The sequence below is a fragment of the Rhinopithecus bieti genome, unplaced genomic scaffold, assembly GCF_001698545.2.
Source record: "Rhinopithecus bieti isolate Rb0 unplaced genomic scaffold, ASM169854v2 scaffold_21201, whole genome shotgun sequence".
Taxonomy (NCBI): Eukaryota; Metazoa; Chordata; class Mammalia; order Primates; family Cercopithecidae; genus Rhinopithecus; species Rhinopithecus bieti.
The window spans coordinates 190,169-210,420 of NW_016810610.1; the positions used below are offsets into that span (position 1 = coordinate 190,169).

General features: G+C 32.9%; 1 protein-coding gene across 1 annotated transcript in view; it reads right to left on the reverse strand.

Moving 5' to 3' along the window:
- Positions 1-1,818: 1,818 nt before the first annotated feature.
- Positions 1,819-20,252, reverse strand: part of LOC108542444 (attractin-like protein 1) — a 71,176-nt gene continuing 52,742 nt past the window's right edge. The window contains exons 6-8 of the mRNA XM_017892461.1: positions 12,932-13,106; positions 7,545-7,632; positions 1,819-2,152 (exon numbers count right to left, since the gene is read on the reverse strand). Of these exons, the coding sequence (XP_017747950.1) occupies positions 1,841-2,152; positions 7,545-7,632; positions 12,932-13,106 (575 nt within the window). The 3' untranslated portion in view covers positions 1,819-1,840. The remainder of the gene's footprint in view (positions 2,153-7,544; positions 7,633-12,931; positions 13,107-20,252) is intronic.

Genomic DNA, 20,252 nt, shown 5'->3' on the forward strand with positions numbered 1-20,252 from the left:
GCCTCAACATTATCATGAGTTTGTTATGACAATAATGTATGTAAGCAAGCGTATTCAACGTAGCATTGCTTATTAACCATTACCCTCCAACGTGTTCCCATCAATAGCCATTCTCCTCTGATTACTTCTATTTTCTCAGTAAAATAAGAACTAAGGTCATCAATTGAGAGTGATGATAGAGAAGGAAGTGTCTGAAACTTGAGGAGAGAGGAAAAGGTATGAAATAGTCATCCAGAAGAGCTGGGAGAGAGACCAAGCTAGACTGGCAAAAGTTTCAGGTGTCATTAAGGGCCAACTTGACATAAGTAATTACTAACTTACAGCTAAGTAAGTACCAGACATCATTTAAAAAAAAACAACTTGAGAATGGTAATTATGAAATTTAAAGCTGGGTAGGTTTAGAAGTATGGGTAGGGTTAGAAGTACAGATAAAAAAGGTAGGGTTAGAAATATGGACAAAAAAGAGTGAGAGAGTGGAAAAACTGATAGTCTCAACAGACTAAAGGCTCTGGTAAGGTCAAAGAATTGTCAGAGTGTGGGCACTAGAAATAGTAAGCTGGAGAGATGAGTGGTACTTGAAAAGTAAGGTATTTCAAATGGAAATCATGGACTCATTGTACTGGAATAACAAGGTCTAGAACGTAACAATGGAGAGAGTGGCTCAAGGAGGATGGAAAACAAAATCTTTGGTAGATCAAGAAATTGAAAGGCCAGGTAGGAGAAGTACTCAAGTGCATATTTACAACATAAAAATATCTGCCTTATGTATTCTGGACACAGTGACAGTAAGCCAGAAACTAAAATCCTCAAGAAATAAAACACAGCCATCTGAGAGCAAAAGATGAGTGCAGGAAGGTGAAGTAATAGGTGTTATATTCTGATGATGTAAGAGTCAAAGCCAGGCAATTTAAAGGAGGAGGAATTGAGAATACAGTGAAAATGGCAACAAGAAGTAAAGGGGATATATAACCCACCTTCAACCCAGCTGTACTGAGAATATGTAAACAAAAACAGCCATCACTTGAAAGGACTGCAAGGGAAACAGTGGAATATTTTGAAGGGGAGTCTCGGTCAGGAAACGAGTTTTCTCATTAAGTCTGCACAAGGACTCTAAATAGTTGTATATATAGTTGTCCATACGCAAAAGAGCCAAGAATTTGAGTTCATAATACTGGCCAGAGCCAGAAAAGAATTATTTTCTTGAATCTGAATAACCACCATGGGGTATATATTTGTAAACAAACTAAAAACAATAAAAAAGGTTACCACTGTTTTAAAAAATGTTATAAATAATTCAAAAAAATTAGGTACCAGGAAAACAAAAAGGAGTAAAAGTATAGTACAGAAACTCACATGCAGATTGCCCTAGTCACCTTCACCTTCACGTAACAGATAATAATCTCTTGTAGAAGCCAGCAGACTACCCTTGAGAAGCTGACTTTAAAGAAGTAATACATACATAAAGATATAGCAGTAAGATTAGAAATAGAATGCTAAAAATGAAAAATCCTGAAATCGTGCAATGCATAGTAAAGAGATTGGGACAGTTTCATTGCTTGGTTCATAAATAAAATCCAAAGAAATAGCACCACCTACTGGAATTTCACATATTTTTTTAAAATTCACAAATCTTAGAAAATGAGACTATAATGTAATATTTCCCCTCATTTGGTTAGAAAGGTAACCTTAAATATTAAAGAACAAAATCTAACATAATCAAAAAAGTTTATATTAAAAATTACCAATTCTCAGCTTATAATTTCAATCTCAAATAACTCACCATTTTGACTAAATTAATATGAAGATTTTATTAAAGAGAAAAACATTAAAGAAGATTTTATTAAAGAGAAAAACATTCCCAATCAATAAAAAAATTACAATTTTTAAGTAACTCACAGATATGGTATTCCTGTATGCTGCTTGTATAACCATATATTGCAGAATATCCAAATATTATGATCATGACAACATCTCTACTATCCAACTCCATAATATGTGCTGAATGTCCCTCCACAGCATACTGCTGACCATGTCCAAGAACAGTAGGAGTTTTTGTACTCCATGACTGACTATGTATGTTAAAAACCCATAATTCATCTGTGACATTGCCATCATTTGTTTCAATTCTGCCTCCATACATAAAGATGTTTTCCTGTAAATTAAAATACATATATTAATAGACAAAATAATGTTATATCTTAACACATATTAATTAAAAATAAAGGTTAAATTTACATAAAATTTTAGTAATTGCTCACAACATGCATAAGGCATTGTTCTTATTTGTAAAAAGTAATAAGAACACATGAATAATGACAACTAATGCTTTTATATACAAAAAGGAGGGAAAGAGCAAAGCTTTCAAAAAGCTACTTTAAAATACATTTTTTAACTATTACATTATATACTCAATTAAGTATGCTTTTAATTATCATACAGGAAGAGAACACTAAACTACCGCTTTAAGAATGGCAAACACAATAAGCTAATCAAGAACTTAAAATTTATGGGTGAGGTAGTCCTATAACAAAGAATAGTGTACTCCTCCCATATAACTGAAGAGTAACCAACTAAGTTGCTGATTAATGTTACTCATAGTCTTTTCAATATTCGAATCATCTGAGTCCCCAGTGGTTACGTTTGAATTTTACCATCTCCTTGTACTGCTTTGTGCTATTCTCAGTTATGCATTGTTTTCATCAAGTGCTCTTCACCAAAAAGGCATATCACATTTGTGCATCACATAGAGTACACCTCTGTTACCATTTCTAATGGCTATGGACAGACACCATGTGCCTTCAGTTCACCTTTGGTAAATCCTTGCAGAACTTTTAAATTATACAAATTATTTCAAATGTATATGATGGAAATAAATGGTACATAAAAGATGTAAATTATTATTATTTCAACAAATTAGAAATAGAAAAAAAATTTTCCAACCTGACAAAAGATATTTAAGGAAACCCACAGCTAACATTATACCTAACAGTGAAAGACTAGATACATTTCCCTAAGGTCAGGAACAAGATAAGCATGCCTGCTTTTGCCACTTATATTCAACTTTATACTGGATGTTCCAGCTAGAGGAAAAACTAAATAAAGACATCCAGCTTGGAAAGAAGTAGTAAAATATTTCTATTTGCAGATGATCTGATATTGTATATAGAAAAGTCCTTAAAATAAAAAAAAAAAAACACTTAGAGCTAATAAATGAATCAGCAATATTACAGAACATAAGATCAATGTACAAAAAGTAAATTACAATTCCATACACTTGCAATGAACAACCCAAAAATGAAATTGGGAAAATAATTACATTGACAGAAGTATCCAAAAGAATAAAATATTTATGAATAAATTTAATAAAGGAAGTCCAAAACTTATACTCTGAAAATTACAAAACACTGTTTAAATAAATTTTTAAAAGATATAAATAAATGAAAAGATCCCATGTTTATGGGTCTGAAGACTTAACATTGTTAAGATAATACTCTCCAAATTGATTAAGAGGATAGTACTCTCCAAATTGATCTCAGATTCAACACAATCCCTATCAAAATCTCAGCTGGCTTCTTTGTAGAAACTGACAAATTGATTCCAAAATTCATATGAAATTGCAAGGGATGCAGAACATCAGAACATTCTTGTAAAAGAACAAAACTGGAGTAGTCACACTTCTCAAAAACTTACTGCAAAGCAAAAGTAATCAAGATAGGCTGGGCATGGTGGCTCACGACTATAATCCCAGCACTTTGAAAGTCTGAGGCAAGTGGATCACTTGAGGTCAGGAGTTCAAAACCAGCCTGGCCAACATGGTGAAACCCTATCTCTACTAAAACTACAAAAAAAATAGCTGGGCATGGTGGCAGGCACCTATAATCCCAGCTACTCAGGAGGCTGAGGCAGGATAATCGCTTGAACCCAGGAGGCGGAGGTTGCAGTAAGCCGAGATTACACCACTACACTCCAGCCTGGGTGATAGAGCAAGACTCTGTCTCAAAAAAAAAAAAAGTAATCAAGACAGAGTGATACTGGGATAAATCAATGGAATAGAACTGAGAGTCCAGAAATAAACCCATACATCTAAGGCCAATTGATTTTTGACAAGAGTACCAAGACTATTCAAAGATAAAAAAACAGGTCTTGTGAACAAATGGTGCTAGAACTGGATAGTCAGATGCAAAAAAAAAAAAAAAAAAAAAAATGAACTTGCACCCTTACTGCATACTATATACAAAACGTAACTCAAAATAGGTCAAACAACTAAATGCAAGAATCAAAGCTATAAAACTCTTAAAAGAAAAAAAATTGGGTTAAGTCTTTATGACCTGAGATTTGGCAGTGAATTATTAAATACGACACCAAAACACAAGCAATAAAAGGAAAAAAAGCTAAATGGGACTTTATCAAAATAAAGTCCAATTTTTTGTGTTTAAAGCGATAACATCAAGAAAGTGAAAACAGCACACGAAATGGGTGAAAATATTTGCAAATTATATACCTGATAATGGCTTGCATCTAGAACATATAAAGAATTCTTACAACTCAATAATAAAAAGACAACCTAATTTTAAAATAAGCAAAGGACTTGAACAGACATTTCTCCAAAGACAATATACAAATGGCCAAAAGCACACAAAAAGATGCCCAACATCATTAGTTAACAGGGAAATACAAATCAAAACCACAATGAGATAATACCTCACCCCACTAGGATGGCAATAATCAAAAAAGAAGATACTATTAAGTGTTGGCAAGGATGTATAGAAATAGAAACCTTCATATATGGCTGGTGGGAATGTAAAATGATGCAGCAACTTTGGGAAACATTCTGTCAGTTCTTCAAAAAGTTAATTTGACCCAGTAAGTCCACCCTTATATATATACCCAAAAGAAATGAAAACATATGTCCAGACAAAATCTTACACAGAAATGTTGTTAGTAGCATTATTCATAATAGCCAAAAGGTGGAAACAACTCAAATGTCCCCAACCAATAAATAAACATGTTATATATCCATACAATGTAATACTATTTAGCCATAAAAAGGAATGAAGAAGTATTAATACATTCTACAACATGGATAAACCTTGAAATTATGCTAAGTGAAATATGGTAATCATAAAATATATAGTATATGACTTCATTTATATGAAATGTCCAGCATAGACCAATATATAGAGAAAGAAAGTAGCTTTGTGACTGCTTAAGGCTAGGGAAGATGAGGAAGTCTGGGGTGATACCTAAAGGGTACAAAGTTTCTTTGTGAAGTGGTGAAAATATTCTAAAAGTGATTACACAACTCTGCAATCTTACACAAATATGCAACAAATGGTTGCACAACTCTGAATATACTAAAAACCACTGAATTGTACACTTTAAATGAGTGAACTGTATGGTATATCAATTATATCTCATTAAAGGGAAATAAAGAAAAATAGGACAAAAAATGTATGTATATGTTTTCATACGTAGAAATATTTTTATTTTACTTTTACAACACACAAATGCATGGATAAACAGGTGGTAGTTTGTTCTTTATACTGCTCCCATGCTTTCCAATTTTTTTTACAACAGCACAGAAAACATACAAATTCATACTTAGATGGCCTAGCCAAAGGCCACAAAATACATGAATTTTTATTGATTCAAAATGAAAACCAATTAATGTCCTGTCATTTTAATCATGCTAGATTTATGAATCCCACAAATACATAAAAATAACTAATGTCAATACAATCCCTGTCAAAACCCCAACATTTTTGCAGGAATAGAAAACTCAATCCTAAAATTCATATAGACTTTCAAGGGGCCCTGAATAGCCAAAACAATCTTGAAAAATAAAAACAAAGTAGGAAGTATTACACTTCTTAACTTCAAAACTTATTAAAAAGCTACAGTAATCAAAATAGTAAGGTACTAGCATAAAGACAGACACATAGATCAATAGAATAAAATAGAGAGTCCAGAAAAAAAAAAACCCTCATATATATGGTCAAATGACTTTCAGCTAGGGTGCCAAGACCATTTAATGGGAAAAAGGCAGTTTTTTTTTAAACAAATGATGTTGGGGAAACTGGCTATCCACAGGCAAAGGAATGAAAATGGACCCTTACATCAGACACAATTAACTCAAAATGCAACAAAAACCTAAACCTAAGAACTAAAACTTTAAAACTCTTAAGCGAAAATATAGAGGAAAAGCTTCATGACATTGGATCTAGCAATGATTTCTTGTATATGACACAAAAGCATAGGTAACAAAAGAAAAAATAGATAAATTAAACTATATCAAAATTAAAAATTTTGTGCATCAGAGAACACTCTCAACAAAGTGAAAAGACAGCCCATAAAGGGGAAAAATATCTGGAAATCATATTCTGATAAAGTGTTAATACCATAATATATAAAGAGCTCCTCCAACTCAATAACCAAACAAAACAACCCAATTCAAAACTGACAAAAGACCTGAATAGACATTTCTCCAAAGAGGATATACAAATAGCCAATAAGCACTTGAAAACATGTTTAACATCATTAATCGTTAGAGAAATGCAAATCAAAATCACAGTGAGATACTTGTTAGGTCGATTATCAAAAAAACAAAAACAGAAAATAACAAGTGTTGACAAGGCTGTGGACAAACTGGAACCCCTGTGCACTACTGGTGGAAATTTAAGATGATGCAGTCATAGTGAAACACACTATGGCAGTGCTAAAAAAAAAAAAAAAATTAAACATAGAATTACCATAAGATTTAGAAATTCCACTTCTGGGTATACACCAAAAAAAAATGAAAACAGAGACTCAGATAGTTGTACACATATGTTCATAGAAACATTATTCACAATGGCCAAAAGATGGAAGCTATCTAAGTGTCCATCAACAGATGGATAGATAAACAAAATGTGGTATATACACATAATGGAATATTTATTCAGCTTTAAAAGGAAGGACGTTCTGACACATGATACAACATGGATGATCCTTGAAGATAGTGTGCTAAGGGAAACAAATCAGTCATAAAAGGACAAATAATATACGATCCATTTACATGAGGTACCTAGAGCAGTTAAATTCACAGAGACAGAAAAGTAGATTGGTCATTTCAAGAGGATAAGGGAAGAGGGGAATGAGAAGTTACTGCTTCAGTTTTGCAAGACGAAAAGTGTTCTGAAGATAATGGTGGCCATGGTTACACAACAATGTCAATGTACTTAATGCCACTGAATTCTATACTTAAAAATAGTTAAAATGGTCAATTTTATGTTACATGTATTTCGCCATAATTTTTTAAGTGATTGACTAGGCATAAAGTAATAGACAAAAACTCAATCTTATTTCTTTACATGTCATGTGGGGATAGTTCTAAAATCTATTCTTTTACTAAAAGCATAAGAGTATGTGGTATCTCAAGTTATTATGACCCATATAATCTATTGCTCTCATTAAATGTTTGAAATAAATCTGAGATTTAGTATTTTTTACCCTATAGTAAACTATCAAAACAAAATCTGATTAAAATTTAAAAGCAGGAGCCATACCTGATATAAAGCAAGAGAGTGTCCATATCTCTGGAGAGGTCCCCTTGATAGAGTTCCTACATTCCATATACTGCTTTCTAAATTGTAACTAAAAGCAAGAAAAGAAAATAACTTCATAAGCTAAGATTCATTTTTGTTTTTTTAATTTTCACATGCTTTTTATTCACTTGTGTCCAAGTACTCATTAAATTCAGAGTTACAACTAATAAATTCATAATATTATGTGCCATATTAGAAATTTTTAATAAAGAACTCATTTAAGATATTACCTACACTAAAATTAGGATTCAATCTCCTAAATGTATCCAATAATATCATTAACGTTCACTAGGATAATTTATTACTGGAACTTAATTGGTCCAACTGCCTTTAATAATTTCATCAATTAAGCTAAACAACAGTAACTGACTGTATTTTTTAATTTTTTTTCTTAAAGCCAGGTTTCCTTCTTGGGAACAGCTGAAAATTCTCTCCATTTGTTTTAGGTATTTATTTTTATTCCTTTTTTTTTTCAGTTGGCCTGATACTTATAAAAATTTTTTAATGATAAATTTAAGTTGTACATATATGGTATACATATGATATTTTGATATATGTATAGAATGTGTAATGATCAAATCAGGGTAATTAGAATATCTATTACCTCAAACATTTATCTCTTCTTTGTGTTGGGAGCATAACATTTCTTCTCTTCTAGCTATTTTGAAATATATAATAAATTGTTAACTATAATTTCCCTACTTTACTATCAAATACTAGAAGTTATTCCTTCTATCTAATTGCTTTTTGGTACTCATTAACCAACTTCTCTTTGTCTCCTTCTCCCCGCTTCCCTTCTCATGCTGTGATAACCACTATTCTACTCTCCATCTATATGAAATCAACTTTTAGAGCTCTGACATTTGAGTGAAGACACGCAATATTTGTCTCTCTGTGCCTGGTTTATTTCACTTAAAATGACTTCCAGTTCCATTCATATTGCTGCAAATACGAGATTTCATTTGGAGGGGGATAAATAATATTCCACTGTGTATATATACCACATTTTCTTTATCAATTTATCAGTTGATGGACAAATGTTGATTCCATATTATGGCTATTGTAAATAGTGCTGCAATAAACATGAGAGTGCAGATATCACTTTGATATACTGATTTACTTTCTTTTGGCTACATATCTAGCAGTGGGTTTGCTGGATCATATAGTAATTCTATTTTCAGTTTGAGGAACCTCTGCACTATTTACCATAAGGACTGTGTTACTTTACATACCCACACACTTATCTTAGCATTATATAAATTAACCAATAAGCATCTATTTCCTATGCACAAATATAGCTTGTTTACTGATTTTTTTAAGATTGTATAAAATGAATTTGGTGGTATAGAAGCTTCCATAAAAATAAGTTATGGCTGGATTATGTAACATAAAAAGAAAATTTGCATTTTTTTCTACTGGTGTAATACATATGAAAACAGAAGTCCCAAACTATGAATCTCAAATGCTTATATTCTATGCTCAAATCTCCTCCATTTGCTAAAATATACAAAAGGAAGCATCCAGCCAAGAAATAGGGGCCTGTTTTAAGTTAAGAAGCTTGCTATCAATTGTTATCTCCCCACTTCTCTTTCTTCCTTCAATGAATTAGGAAAGGCAACGAAGTGCCCAAGTGCCCCTTCACAAGAAAGGTAAGGGTTACCAAATTTGTCTGCAGCATTGTTTATTTCCTACCTTGGAGTTGTAAAATAAATGTGTATGATACAAATGAGGAAATATAATCAGAACACAACTTCCACAGATTCATACCACTAGTCCACCCATCTACCAGTATCTGCAGCCAACACACTGCTTTCCAAGTTATCACAAATTAGGGCTGTACAACCTATTTCTGTAAAGGGCCAGACAGCAAATATTTTAGGCTTTGTGAGCCACAATGGTCTCACATATTCTTCATTTTTTCACAGCCCATTAAAAGTACAAAATCCAGGCCAGGCATGGTAGCTCACACCTGAAATCGCAGCACTTTGGGAAGTCAAGGCGGGAGGATCACTTGAGCACTGGAGTTAGAGACTAGCCAGGGCAATATAGCGAGACCCCGCCTCTACAAAAAAATTTAAAAATCAGCCAGGCATGATGGCGCATGCCTGTAATCCCAGCTACTCAGGGGGCTGAGGTGGGAGAATCACTTGAGCCCAGGAGGTCAAGGCTACAGTGAGCCATGATCACGCCACTGCACTCCAGTCTGGGTGACAGAGCAAGACCCTGTCTCAAATAAAAGAAAAAAAAGCAAAAACTAAAAATGCTAAGAAAAAATTCTTAGCTTCCAGGCCCTGAGCCCCTACTCTGCAGTTTGATGAGCCCAAGAATAGCAAGTGATTCTTCTTCCTTGAGCACGAGATCTCTTTCCTACATCACCATGTTTTGTCTTACTAGATCATTGCCATCGGCACACAAACATGGTGTTATAAACCATTAATAATAAAAGAAAAAACTCTTGACCACACTCTCCCTTAAGCTACTCCCCCATTTCTTTATTACCTCCATCCCCATCCCACTTTCCATTCTGTCTGAAACTAACTCTAGACATGGTTTTAACCCCACCACTCCAGTAAAACTGCTTTTGTTAAGGTCAATTTACTCATGCTAAATCCATGACCAGTTTTCAGTCTTCATTTTCCTTGACCTGGATAATCGTCAGCATTTGACATTATTAATTATTCCTTAATCCTCACATACTGTCTTTCCTTGCCTTTGAAGATACTGTACTCCAGGTTTTCCTATCTCACCAGTCATTCTTTTTCAGTCTCCTTTGATGGCTTCCCCTGTTCTCCACAACCTCTTAGTGATGTGGTGCCTCAGGCTCAGTTCCTGATCCTTTTCTCTACCTAGAATGCATTCCCTTGATAATTTCATCTTAACTCAAATCCTGTTTCTACTCTTCCTCCTAATCCCAAGTATACCATCAATAAACAGCCATGGTAACACTTTTAAAGTATGGATCAACACATGCTCAAAACCCTCCCACGACTCCCAAAAGATTTACAACATCCTACATGATCTGTATCTCTCCCCTGTTATCACTCTAATTTAATACATCCCTCTCATATATTCCATGCAAATTGCATGGGCCTGATTGTTGTTCCTCAAACAACTCAAGGAGTTCCTATCTTAAGTCTTTGATCTGGCTCTTTTCTGTGCCTACAAATAACTGCAATCCCCTTATCTCCTTCAAGTTTTTGCTCAGTTCTCACCTTTGTTATGAAGCCTACCTTAACTATTACATTGATAATTGCAACTCCCTCTTCTTTGGCACTCCTGCTTTACCTACCCCTACTATTCTATCTATATCTATCCATTAATCTATCCCATCTATGTCTCTATATGTATATATGTTCATATCTATAAATTATTTTGGTAATTATTATTATTTTTTTTTTTTTGGTCATTGCCAGCCTTTCCTCACTAACTTTACAAAAACAGGGGCATTTATTATATCCAGTGATATATCCCAAGCATCAAGCACGTAGTGTTTTCAAAAGTTTGCTATCCTCATGAATACATGTTAATTTTCATTAACGTTAATGTATATATATTCTGTAAAAGTCTTTCTAATTTAATAGACACTAACACAGACCTTTTATATTTAGTGAACAATTTGTCTTAAAATGTAACATTTCCACCCCAATTAAATTCCACTATAGATGATTAAATCAAGTTATGACTGATCTATCACTTCTGAAAGCTGTTATCCTTACCTACAATTGAACTACATTCAGAATGATGAAAAGTATTCTCTAACCTGTGAAAACAGCAACACAATTATTCTACTCTGATACCTCATTTGTTTATATAAACAAATTTATATAAACACTGCAACCAAAATACCCAGATTTCAGACCAAAAAAAAAGTTGGCTTAGTTTATCTGGTTCCAATGGAAAATATACAAATTTAAAAGAATATCAAATAATATTCATCATTTAATTTTCAATATGCTACTCATCTTGCAAGAACACAAACTTAAAATTTACAAACTTCCTTTTTGACAATTTTGCTCTTTGTCTTCACAAACTCAGCTTTGGAAATATCACAATTTAATTCAAAGGTCAACTCTACTTTCATAGACTTTTCATTTTCTTTAAACATAGTTAATTTCCTTTTAATTTTTACATTTAAATATCATTATTTCTTCAGGTTTTTATCTTAACAATTCATTTTAATCCCACCAACTCTCTTTCAATTCTTCCTTCTGTATTTTATTCTTCATACATTAAAAAATTCTAATTTGTCACTTAAACACTCACAGAAAACTCCCTCCTTCTCTCCAGAATTTATTCGATTTTCTAATTTAATTCCAGTCACATTCAATCATAGTTTTAAAGCAATCTCCTCTTAGAGAATTTCTGAAATTTTCCTAATTACAAGGGTTAATATATTCAGTGGTTAGGGTTGGCAGATAAAATACAAGATACCCAGTTAAATTTGAATTCAGATAAACAATAAACAATTTTTTTGTTAAAGCATGACCCATGCAAAATTTGTAAAAAACAGAAATACACATACAGTAAAAGGGCCTTCTTATACTAAAAATGTACTTGTTTTTTTATCTGAAATTCAAGTGTAACTGGGTATCCTGTATATTTATCTACTAAATCTGGCAGTCCTATTGGGTATACACCATTACGGTATACTGTCCAGGGCAAGTTTTGATTGTTTGTTGCCCAAGCTATTCCAGTTGTTACATAATACGAACACTACCCCTGGAAAGAACATTAAACATCAAATGATTCTCCCTATTACCTTTTTTATTCTATTACTAAACAGTTCATAAAAAATAATCATTAGCTGAAAAAGAAATCAGATAAAGCTGCCATCTATATGATTCCCCTTATCCAATCATGCAGAGAACAATCTGTTGAGCCAACAGTAAATCAATCATCTCTCTCATAATACCAGAACTGTTCTCCCAGTGAAAGCTTGTAAAGTACATACAAAGTAAAAGTTCAGGTAAATTAAAATTTACAGAACAAATCGAGAAGTTTTTTTATATGTGATTATACTTCATTTAAAAAAAAGATGGCATGATTCATTTTATCCATTATAGGCAAGGCCTGCCTGTATTTGAAGTTAATACTTTCTTACTCAGAATTTATTAAAAGCACTCTAGAGAGGTAATAACATTTCTATATGAAGCAAACTTCTATGTACAAAGACAAATCTTTAGCTATGGACATATTGAGTTCATATATTCACAAATCAGTCTCATTAGCAAATAGATACTACCACAAAAATAACCACTTTTACACTTGGACAACAATTTTTTTAAAAAAGACATTTTGGATAAAAATCCAGCTTAAAAAATAGCAAGAATCTGAAAATAAATACTTACTTTAGGACCATTTGAAAAGAACTGTAGTTAAAAGTATATCCACCAATCACCCACATAAATTTCCCATGTAAAACTGCTTTATGTGAAGCCCGACCTACAGAAGGACTGAAGGGTTTAACATTTGGCAGAATCCAGTAAGACTCAGTAGAGGGAACATTCAAAGAACAATCAGGACCTATTAAAAAAAATCAAACAACACACTAGATTAAACAAAGCCCTCAGATTATAGAAATACAATATATGGATTAAGAGAATTTAAGAATTCAACATTTATCATATTAACAAATATATATATAATAAACTATCTGAAATATAATTTATAAGAGTAATACAGCAAATGTAATGCTTGGAGGCAAAAAAAGTCATATATTCACAATCAGACTTGGATGTTCAAATAAATTTCACAATTTTAAAGAATTATTTAAATAATATAAAATGTCAGATTTACTTTAGCATGCTACAAGAGTATTAAAATAGGCCGGGCGCGGTGGCTCAAGCCTGTAATCCCAGCACTTTGGGAGGCCGAGACGGCGGATCATTGAGGTCAGGAGATCGAGAGCCATCCTGGGCTAATACGGTGAAACCCCGTCTCTACTTAAAAAATACAAAAAACTAGGCCGGGCGACGAGGCCGGGGCCTGGTGAATCCCAGCAGCTACTCGGAGGCTGAGACAGGAGAATGGCGGGTGAACCCGGGAGCGGAGCTTGCAGTTGAGGGCTGATTTGAGCCGGCCACTGCACTTCCAGCCTGGGCAGCAGGCAAGGACTCTGTGCTCAAAAAAAAAAAAAAAGAGTATTAAAATAGAAAACAGTGTACTTCCAAATGAATCAGTCCTGTCAGCGCAAGATGTTTACCTCTTTCAGTCATGCGCCGCCATGCTTGACCACGAAATGGGATATGATAATCTACTACCAGGGTTATAATAAATATGTATTTTTTAAAATAGTGAAGAGTAAAGCAGTTTAAAAATTAAAAGTTTAAAGATTATGTAACTATTAAACAAAATATAAACACACCCGATATAAATTTTTCCTAGCATTATTAAGAAACAGTCAAGTCTGCTTCAGTAGAGAGTCGTCAAAAAAGAGAAATATATTATGGCCACCATAAAATTAAAAATTATGCATGAGATAAAAATTATTAAATTAGTGCAGAATAATTTCAAATCCTATGAAATTGAAAACACAGCCTTTTTCCTATCCATATTCATGATGTTACTTATAAGTCTTGGTTTCCTCATCAGTGTTTCTCAAACATAATGGAAGGAATCCTCCTAAAAGGAATACATTTTCATCAAACTTTAGGGCTCACAAATTATTTTAATCGTGATGAAACTAAAAAATTCTCAAATACTAGACATAAACTCCTATGGTTAAATTTCTTTTATAAGCACAAAACCAACATACATTTATAAATTATATATAAGCAAATTTATAAAACTAATATTTACTGAATACGATAAATGATACTGTTTTGCTTAAATAATGGGTCCCAAGTTAAAAATGATACTAATTCTCACAGCGCCTTTTTTACATAATTTTAGTACACCTACGTTATTTTGACAACGTAACTCTCCCACCATTTTTCTTCAACCCGCTTTTTACAAATCTTTTAAATTCATATACTATGGCATATAATCATTTACCCTTCACTTGTCACAAAAGTATTAGTACACTTCAGTTGTATTGTTTTTAGCCTACAATAATTAAAGGGATACTTAATCCCAACTTTAAACCATCAACACAACTGCTGGCATTACAATACAGTGGCACTACTCAATTATGAGATCAGACAGTGAATCTTCAATTTGCTTATATCAAAAGTTTTAGATTATCATTTAATAACAAAATTTTAAAACTCCCAAGCAGAGTCTGATTTAAGAAATATTGGCCCATAAAGTTTTCATTTCTTCATTTATTCACTCACCCAGGTATTAGCTGATTCATCTTCAAGATTTTTTTCAATGCTTACATTGTATGGATCTGTATTTTTCAGGTACAAACTAGGAAGTATCTCAGATTATCTCTTTGATAATGACAATATTTTAAATCAGCTATAGAAAACTATTATTTCTGAGTGAGAAAAGACTGTGAACTATTCCTTAGTAATTAGAGATATTAAAGGAACTTCTTTTTTAATTTAACTACTGTAACTTAGAAATCATTTAATGGTTTTATTAAAACACAGCCATGTTCATTCAGTTAAGTATTGTCTATGGCTGCTTTAGCAGAGCTGAGTGGCTGCAACAGAGCCATGTAACCTGCAAAGTAAAAAATATTTACCACCTGGCCTTTTACAGAAAAGTTTGCCAACCTATAATTTAACTGAAAAGACATGAAATCATATAGAAAGTATATATAATGCATCTATTGGTATAAATTTTGTATCTATTTTCATAAAAGGAAATATAGATTTATTTTAACATGTAAGTCAGTTATACCAAAGCAAATAGAGTAAAATGTTAATAGGTGAATCTGGGAAAGGGCATTCAGATAGTCTTTGTACTATTTTTATTCTTGTATAATAACTTTTCTAAAACTTTAAAATTATTTCTAAATAAAACATTAAAAACAGGCCACCACCCAAAGGCACAGAGTTAAAAGCAGTCAAGTAATACATGGGTATTACTTGGAAAAGAGTTTGATAGAGAACGATGGCATGAAAAAATCTTGAAAATTGGGTATATTTTTAAATCACCAATATATTTATCAAACCTGCATTAAAGCAAAATACTGCAGAGCAAGTTTCCAGTAGGCTGAATAAAGGTATCCAGGTCTTAATCACCTGAAGCTTTGGATTTTACTTTATATGGCAAAAGGAATTTTATAGATGTATTAAATTAAGGACTTTGAAATTTGGGAGAGATTATCGTGGATTATCTAAATTGGCTCTAAATATAATTACAGGTGTCCTTATAAAAGAGGGAGATTTGACTGCAGAAGGAAGCAATGTGACTATCAAAGCAAGATGCTGTACTCCTGGATTTGAAGATAGAGGAAGAGGCAAGGAGACAAAGAATGCAGGGAATGCAGTTCCAGGAGCTGGAAAAAAAAAAATCAAAGAAACAGATAATCTCCTTTACCTTCCAAAGGAGGTACAACCCTGCTAAGACCTTTATTTTGGCCCAGTGAAAGTGATTCCCGATTTGTGACCTCCAGAATGGTAAGGCATTAACAAATCTATTTTGTTTTAAGATACCAAATTTGTGATAATTTGTTACAACATCTGTAAAATACCAACACTAATAATTAAATTTATTTAATTTAACAAAATATTGCTATTTAATACAGAAAATAAGCTTCTAATGATTTCAATTCTGTACCCTAAAATACTTAATTTTCCACACAAAAAAAGAAAATAATCAAAATTCTTCCTATCTTTATTGCTAGCAAATTTTATGTAACTTGTGGAAACTACTAGAAGAAATGGTCTGTAGCCCAATCTATATGTTGTCGTTATTTTACTCTAAATTAATCCGTTTATAAATAGAATGATGAGATTTATAAATATAACTCAAACATTTAAAAAAATTGTCTTAATTTGAAGCTTTCTGTATTCTATAACCAAAATGACTTAAAATGTAAATTAATAAACTGAATATTAATTTAAAACACAAACAACCACACGAAGACTTCCCCAGCCATTAAATATCGAATACTAATATCTACACTTAAGGCCATCTAAGCAAGACTCCTCTTCTTTTAATTTTATTTCTGCTACTGAACAATTATACACATTTATGGTCTACATGTGATATTTTGATACAAGTATACAATGTGTAATGACCAAAACAAGGTAATTAGGATATCTATTGCCTCAAACACACTTGTGCTGTAAACATTCCAAATATTCTAGCTATGAAATATATAATAAATTATTAACTATAGTCACCCCACTGTTATTGAACACTAGAATGTATTTCCTCTGTCTGACTATATTTTTGTACCCATTAACCAACCTCTTGTCATCCCTCCCTCCCCGAAACCTTTCCCAGCCTCTGGTAACCATCATTCTACTCTATCTCCATGACATCAACTTTTTTAGCTCCTCCCACACATGAATAAGAACATGCCATATGTGCAAGACTCTTTTTTTATAAAAATATATCCATGAAAAATCTTCTACCACTTCATACTTTAGTATCTCATGCAACATCTCCCCATAACTCTCTCTGCATTACTTTTCTCAATCAATATAGCAACTTCTCAAGGTAGTATATCTCAGCTATTTTTTAAAGGGTGTAATAAACAAATTAAACTTATAGTGCATTTTCATAAAGAATCTTCTCCACAGGTTATGTATAGTTTTAAAAAACCAAAGAGTATAAATGAATTTCTAACACTATAACTTTAAGCGTTACTGTCGGGCTGTTGAGAGATTTTTGAAGGGAAAAAGCTACTACATAATCAGACAGAGTAGAATACTCTGATATATCCCAAATGTATATGTCCAGCCCCACGATCTCTCATGAATTCAAACTACTACTTGCCATTACCACTTGGATATCCATAGAGGGTCATCTCAAACTTTACATATGTAAAACTAAAACCTTGATCGTTTCCTCCCAAACCGATTCCTTCACCAGTGTTTGCCATTTGAGTAAACGGCACTTCCATTCATCCAGCTGCTCAGGGCAAAAATTTTGGTGCCATTCTTAAGTTGCCTCTTTCTCCAACACCCCATACAGACAGACTGAATATTAATTAGGTATGCAGGGATTACAGTCTTTCCACATGTTAAAGTATAAATGTTTCAATGATTGTTGGTAAGTAGATGTACCTCAGCAACCCAAGTATCAGCCTTGCTGTCCCAGTTCCCCTGACTCCTCACTTGAGATAATTCAGACTTCCCTACAATAGATAACTAGAGGGGTAATGTCTGGCACAACATGGCTCATCAAGATCTTACTCTAGTCCAATGGCCACAATCCATTTTGATTGATGTCTGGCCTGTACCTTACTAATTATAAGCATTTTTAAATTCTAGCACCCCACCATACCCCAACCACTGATCCCTTTCTCTACAACTACCATTTCAGTCCAAGCCACCATCCACTCTCACCTGGACTACTGCAATAGTCTACAAACTGGTCTTCTTATTTCCATTCTTACCCTTTCCTATAACATTCAACTATCCAGAATGCAACCAGAATGATTAAAAACATAATTCTACTCCTATCATTCCCCTACTAATAATCCTTCAGTGACTTCCCATCATATTAAAATACAATGAAAAGTACTTAACATAGTCAACAATTACTACATGATTAGCCTCAGTATACACTTACGGAATCAATCAATCAATGGATGGATGGATGAATGAAAAGCACCTTAAGCTGTAAAGGAGTAACATCATGAGCTATGCAGTCAAATCTAGCTTTCCTACTTACTAGCTGTGAAACCTTGGACAAAGTTATTTAATTTCTCTAAGCTTCAGTTTAATTGTGGAACTTCCACCTAGAATATACAATTTTTCTAAAGATAAAATGAGATTCTATGTAAAATGCTTAATATGTAATACTATAATAAATGCTTCATAACAGTAACCTTATCGTTATTATTAAGACAACCTTCTCATTTTATATACAAAGAAATTAAGTATAATTAAGTCCCATATACAAATAGTAACCTTGATTGTAAACAAATTAAACCTTCCACTTAAAAGACACAGACTGGCTGAATGGATTTTAAAAAAGAAAACAAAGAAAACATGATCCAACTGCAGGAAACTTGTATAGCCTGTAACGACGTATAGAGGCTGAAAATAAAGGGATAGAAAAAAAATCCATTAAAGCAGAAACTAGAAACGAGCAAGAGTAACTCTACTTAGATAAAACAGGTGTTAAGCCAAAAACGATAAAGAGAGACAAAGAAGGTCATTTTATAATGATAGAGGGATCAATTCAGCAAAAGGATATAACAATTCTAAACAAATACACAGCCATCACTGGAGCACTTACACATATAATGTAAATATTATTAAATTTAAAGGGAGAAATTAATAACTTTAAAGGTAGAAATTTAAAGGGAGAAATTGGCCCTGGGCCAGTCTCTGGGTCTCAGGGGTGACAGTGGCAGTCTAAGAGTGCCTGTCTTGGGCTCCCTGGCACCGTTACTTGGCACCAGTGTTATCTGATCCAATAAAATAACAGTTGGGGGCTTCAACACCCTACTCTCAGCATTAGACAGATCATCTAGACAGAAAAAGAAATATTGGATTTAAACTGCACATTAGACCAATGGACCTAGCAGACATTTATAGAACATTTCAATCAACAGCTACAAAATACACATTCTTCTCATCAGTCATAGAATATTCCCCAGGATAGACTATAGATTAGGACACAAAAGAAAAACTCAAAAAAATTTTAAAAGTCAAAATCATGTCTTGTGAAACCACAATGAAATAAAACTAGAAATCAATGAAAAGAACTTTGGAAACTGTACAAATACATGCAAATTTAAAAACATGTTCCTAAATGATCAAAGGATTAAAGAATAAAGAGAAAATAAAAAAATTTTGAAACAAATGAAAATCAAAAACTAAAAGCTATGGGATACAGCAAAAGCAATGCTAAAAAGGAAGTTTACAGCAGTAAGTACCCATGTCAAAAAAGCAGAAAGGTTTAAAATGAACTAATGGTGCACCTCAAAGAACTAGAAAAGAATAAACCAAACCCAAAATTACTAGAAGATAAATAATAAAGATCAAAGCAGAACTAAATGAAATAGAGGCAGAAAAAAAAATACAAAGGAGCAACATGAAAAGATGGGTTTTTAAAAACATAAACAAAACCAATAAACCACTTGCTAGATTAAGCAATAACAACAAAAAAATTGAGAAAACCGAAATCAACAAAATCGGAAATGAAAAAGGACACATTACAACTGATACCACAGAAATACAAAAGATTATCAAAGACTATTATAAATAACTATACACTAACAAATTGGAAAACACAGAGAAAATCCACAAATTCCTAGACACATACATCCTACCAAGATTGAATCAAGAAGAAATATTTAGAAAACAGAAACAGACCAAAAACAACTGAAGAGATTCAAAGCAGTAATAAAAAGTCTCCCAACAAAGGGAAGTCCAGGACAGGACAGCTTCAATGCCAAAGTCTACAAAACTTTCAAATAAGAATTAATGCCAATTCTCTTCAAGTTAGTCCAAAAAAAAAAACATGGAAAAGGAGACAATTCTCCCTAATTCATTTTACATGGCCAGGATTAACCTAACACCAAACCCAAATAAGAAAGTAACAAAAAAAGGAAAACTACAGGCCGACATCCCTAATGAACACAGATGCAAAGAT